At 33.5% G+C, this 5,955-nt stretch overlaps 1 protein-coding gene across 1 annotated transcript; it reads right to left on the minus strand.

Moving 5' to 3' along the window:
- Positions 1–467: 467 nt before the first annotated feature.
- On the minus strand, positions 468–4,555 carry LOC107646105 (ATP synthase protein I-like protein). The gene is made up of 9 exons (XM_088490079.1): positions 4,072–4,555; positions 2,689–2,738; positions 2,504–2,582; positions 2,184–2,279; positions 1,886–1,966; positions 1,709–1,800; positions 1,343–1,438; positions 1,038–1,106; positions 468–761 (listed from the first exon to the last, which is right to left on the minus strand). Exons 1-9 carry the CDS (start codon positions 4,387–4,389, stop codon positions 629–631), a joined length of 1,014 nt encoding a protein of 337 aa, XP_088346205.1. The 5' UTR covers positions 4,390–4,555; the 3' UTR covers positions 468–628.
- Positions 4,556–5,955: the final 1,400 nt, after the last annotated feature.

The raw sequence follows: 5,955 nt of genomic DNA on the forward strand, positions 1-5,955 counted from the left end.
AATTCCACCTATACTATAGGTCACTAAAATTTCAATTGTACTATTCCAACGCTGATTCAGCAAACATAATGATGAGCTAACATTCTCTTACCACGTAAGACTAGTGTAAAACGATGACGTTTTAATTTGGCGCCCAACGAAGGCTGAAACCACGTCGTTTTCAAAACAATTTGTTTTTCTTTTTCAAAACAATTATTAAACCGTTTTTCTGGCTCAATATTGAACATGAGGATCAACAACAGTAGCTCCATGGTTGATAAAGCTGCGACAACTGAGAAAAAGCTTTTAGAATGCTGGGCAGTTTTTTATTTTATCTTACTTTTTGGGGTTTTGAAAACGCTGGCAACATCACGCAGAAGCCGTGATTGGCAATTGAGCAAAGTGAAGGTCAGGAGTAATGGAGGCACATATCCCAAATAAAGAATAGAGCAGATTATAGACATGCCAAAAACAAAAAAAGAGACAACGGTGGATTTGTGGAAAATAATGAAACACCATGTATCTTGATGTATATGAATGTAATTTAATCATGTATCTTGATGTAATTAAATATAAAAGCCTATAATGTGAAAGCAGAAATATAACAAATATGTTCAATGACAGAAGGAAGAGATTACTTTCATGATATTTAAGTTTTCTTTACAGCTACGGTGAGAGCATCCTCTATAGCTTGAACAAAGGTTGCAATCTTATATGTGAAAAAGCCTACTAGCATTGGTATCAATTCTAAATGCATAGATCCGAATTCAGGAACAAGGATCCTGCCAATAGAAAAGAAAAGAAATAAAGACTTATCAATATCATACAGTGAAGAAAACTACGGTTTAACCATGTTTTTCAAAATCTAGACATTTGGATATTTTGTCTCAACACTAAATTAAAATAGCTTCATGAATAAAAGACAATTAAAAAAAAAAGAGAGAGAGAAAAGTGCTATACTTGGATCCCTAAGAGGTACAGAAAATTTGTATGCGGATTAATTAGACTTCATTAAGAAAGTAAATAATTGTTGAATTGAAAACCAGAAGAGGACTTACGAATTCCAACGGTTATAAACCATGACTAATATGACAGGAACCAATAATCTCGGCTGCCCAATTGCTCCCCTGCAAGTAACATCAATTAAGAATATGCCGCGAACATCAACAGATAAGATTTAAGAATAAAATCCAAATTTTTACTTATTTAGTATTATATGCAAAACAGTGGAAGATAAACTATAAAGGAAAACTTATTAACAAAATTAAACTTGATTAATCAAATAGTCATGGTGGCAAAAGAATCATCTTTATCTATGAACTGAACTAAATTCGCCATAGCATATCTATCATCTATAGATTACTTGATAAGGGCTTTTGAACCATCTGTCTTTAGGGAGTCCACACTACTTCCCAGCATGCGAATGTATGCCAGAGAACCAAGTAATCCAGCACCGAAGCTGAACACATGACAGAAAAGTCTAAGTCAATGAGAAATAATAATGATAAAGAAATATGACTAACCCTTATCAGGAATAACAAACTATAACTAATCTAGAATCTGTTCAATGTCTTATGCCACGTGTTAAACAGTTTCCGATTCATATCTACGTTTCTTTTACTATGTTTACTGCAAGGTTAATGGATATCAGAAGAATGTTAGCTCTAAATTGTTCCATATTTGATAGCAACGGTGAAGAGAGGAAAGATTTATGAACAAGTTGAAGTACCTAGCTGCAATCTCAGGAGAATAAGAAACATAAGCTGAAACCAGACCAAAGCCACCTATACCCAACGTAAGGAATTGCAACTTTGTTTTCAACTGAAATCAAATAAGCAGAGGAACCAAGAGTGAAGTTTACATGACTTCTAACGACAAAAAATGACTAGACAGTGGTGTCAAGTACCTTATTATATTGCTCCTGCGATTTAGCAGCCAATACTTCCGGATCTTCACGAGGACGCCTTATTTCCCGAAACATCACATCCTATAGCTACTCTATATCAGATCTTTGTATAGTAGAAACTAGAAAGCAACGTTTAGATATTAAAATAGATAAATATGACGTAAGGTTCCTGTTTCATGTCAAATTTATTGAGCTCTATGTATTACACCGTAAAATATTCTATTCTCCTTACTTACATTGGCTAAAAATTATTTTAATCTATTGAGAAAAAGATAGGGAGAAAGAGTGTAAGCAATACACTGCCTCCGGTTGCAGCCTTGGTAGCTCTATCCCATTTTTCTTGCTCACGCCGCGTTGGAGCCAGCTTCCATATAACTCTCTTGCTTTTAGTAACCTGACCAACATTTCAATTAAGGAAAAAAGATGAATAAATCACATATTCACATTATAAATCAATGTTTGAGTATTATATTTTTATAAGCTACTTTAGCTTGTATACCATATAGACCTCAATAGGAAAAGAAAATTATAAGTACAAACTGAAGATTTATCATAAATCATTAAATTCCAGAGGTATGCTAATCAGGGAAAAGTCAAGGGAAGAGAGAAATCACTTACATCAGTTTCTTCCTCTATTTGTTGGTTTAGATTGCGGTTTACAGGAGTTGAGAGTTCTTTGCTTAAATCAACTTCCAAACTACAATTCACAATCCGAATGAATATCTTTAGATAAAGAAAAGAACCAAAAGAGAATAATGCAACCACATCTAGAGACTTGAATTTAGCATATGGTAGAACAAGACCTGTCAAGGCTCATAACTCTATTTAAGCTTAGAAATCCAGAAGGCTCTTCCTGCTCACAGGGAATTTATTTGTGTCAGAATCAAACAAACATAATAAATATGAAATCGTTTCACCCCAAAAATTGCTTTAGTCAGCAAGGACCATAAAAAGTGCATCTTAGATATCTAATATTGCATTGTGTTGTGTTGTTCTGATTCCTAAGCTCAAATTTAAGTGAAGTAATAAAAAGCAAAGTAACTGCTCTTCACACAATTCTATGACATCCATAAATGTTAAGATACGGTCTTTGATGAGTGTATCTGTTGTGAGTAAATCAACACATTCAACACAATTAAGAAGTGCCGCAGAATAATGATTACGTGATTAATTCGTGGGTTCATTAAATTAATTAACCTCATCTTCCATTTCTACCAAAAAGCGAAAATGCCTATTTATGCATTTTCTATGCTTGCACAACACAACACTCATTAGCTAAATGAACACAAGCTCAAAAACAAATACACACGAAAACAGATCACAAAAGGAAACGATTATGCACTTGTTAGTTTCGTTTCTCTGATCACATGATTCTGAATATGTTACATAGATGGAATACATCTGTGATACCCAAGTTAGGTACAAGACCAAGACCAAGCATTAGTTTCACTACACTACATATACACATTTGTACAATGGATAATTATCTAACTATTACACATTAATTAATAACAAAAACAAAGTCTTATCCCACTAGGTAGATTCGACTATACAATCAAGCGAGCCAATCGAGCCTTATCATGTATCACGTCTATAATGAAACTGTTTATTAGTAGATCTATTTGACCACATCATGTATGGTCTTTTGGGTCTTCCTCTACATTAATTAAAAAAATTCTGACAAAATTGTTATTGATTACAATTTACAAGTAGGAGTAAAACATTGAAAAAACCCAGAGACAAACAAAATTGATCTACTGTGGAAAAGCTAGGTCCAGTTAGGCCACGTATGAGGGTCTCCAAGAGAGTTGACTGAAACAAGAGTTGCAGGCTAGAAAAAATTCAATATTTTAAATTCGAATAAGTGTTTTTAGTGTTGAGGTTTTTTTTAAGTTGCCCCCGATATTCTCCAACCCGACAAGTTAATTCATTGTGGATTTGAGCTCTATTTAAGGGTCCGCCGCTAACCAATAGATTATTACATGCACGTGGCGGAATTCGAACCCAATACTTACTCAAGGCAACGAGTGAGCGGACTACTCCACCAACCCAAGTAAGTTGGTGTAGTGTTGAGTTATTGATTAACTGATCAAGTCAAATTCACAACTATAGTTACTAGAGTTAAAAAAATTCATACAAAATTCCAATAATAACCAAGAATGAGAGTGAGTTAAAAAAAATGAGACCTTAAGAGGTGTAAGAGGGGCAGGTTGGGGATCCTGAATCAGCCTCTTGAAACGACCAACAAAGTCCTTGTTCCACATGAACTCATCGGAGGCCAAAGGGTCTTTCTCCTCGCCACCCCAGTACTTGCGAAGTTTTGTGGTGGTTGGCGGTCCACCGTAGTCCCCTGGTGCCACACCCGTTGACCATTTCATCGGCTTCTTCTTTGGGAGTATCACCTTAGTCTGCTTTGGCTGCTCCGGCAATGGTGCTGACCCCGGAGACTCCGGTGACATTGGTGTGGCCGCTGCGGTCACCGTTAAGTAACTCAGAATTGCCATTTCTTCTTCTTTGTTGAATGCGCTGTGTGGTGGTGATGGGAGTGCTCAGTGGCTTTTGTGTGTCTATTAAGATTCCACATACATGGTGGGTTGTATACACCGCAAAATATCCTCTTGGAAAACCAACATATCCAACGGCTGAAATAATGCTTCAACTAAACCAGTTAAAAATCCAATTGACCATGCCATAATTAAATAATAATTATATAAAATTAGTATATTTTTTAGGTTTTGTTAATTTATTTTTTCTAATTTAAATGTATATAACAATAAATAGAGATTATTTAAGATACAAGTAATTTATATTCTAATTAAAAATTTTGAATTCAAATACGTTTTATTAATAATACATTTTATTTTTTGAGTAAATAATTATTTCTGACAGTAAAAAATTCGAAAATGGACAGATCTATAATAAAAGATCTAAACAAGACTAATGATTTTCAAAGATTGAATTCGACAAATAATACTAACCAAATGTTAAATTATGCTCTAATGCCGTTAGTGATACGTCCTATGTGGCAGGATTCTTGCCAACATGGTTGAAGGATTATGAAACTACAATAATAACCTTATTCTCTTCTACCCCAAGCTTTTCCTCCCCATTCCAAAGATCTCGAATTCTTCTTACTTCTTTTAACTTTTTTATAGTTCATTGTTTTTTTTTTTAAATAAAAAGCTCAACAAAGAACTTGTTTGTGTACCACTATTTTGATAAAAAAAAAATTTTTTCAATGAAAATTTTTTTTTTTATTTTTTAGCGTGTTTGACAAATTTCGAGTAGTAAAAGTAAAAGCACTAGAAAAATCAGAAAAATATCTTTTTTTAAAAGTTGTAATTTACATCTTTTTTTAAAAGATCTTTTTTCTTTAAAAAAAAAGATATTTTTCATGTAATAAATAAATAAAAAAGTACTTTTATATTGTTATATCTAAACATAATTGATAAATAAAAAGATCTTTTTGCATGAGATATCCAAACATAAAATTATTTTTACTTTTTCATAAGATCTTTTAAAAAAGATAACTCAAAAAAAATCTTTTCTTAAAAGCTCACCCAAACAAGCCCTAAAATAAGATGGAGCATCAACGTCTCAATAGAAAAATACTAAACAGATAAAATAAACTAATTTCTAATCATCTTCGACAAAAGTCATCAATAACCCAAAAGATCAAATATCACTCTACTCTTTGTAACTCTTAATCAACCTTCTGACTACTCCTGCAATACCTGATTCTTGATTTTTGAAAATTCTGTTATTCCTTTTCAACTAAGTACTCCAAATGATAACAATAAAACCAAACTCACCAATATTTTATTAATTTGACTGCACGATTGACTCCCTGAACCACCACGTAAACTTACGATCATTCACCTTTATATCCACCAGTTCGATAATCTGTTAACACACTAGCGTCTTTTCTTTCTTCCAACTGCACAACCTCATTGAAGACACCCATGTAGCAAAGAGGAACCTGACATATTTCCGATAAAAAACTCAACTCTTCCAACACAGCAAGTTTCTCTTCCCATGTATGCGCACCATACACCAAGCAACCAGCACAA

This window comes from Arachis ipaensis, chromosome B6 (genome assembly GCF_059453495.1).
Source record: "Arachis ipaensis isolate K30076 ecotype BB chromosome B6, ASM5945349v1, whole genome shotgun sequence".
Taxonomy (NCBI): Eukaryota; Viridiplantae; Streptophyta; class Magnoliopsida; order Fabales; family Fabaceae; genus Arachis; species Arachis ipaensis.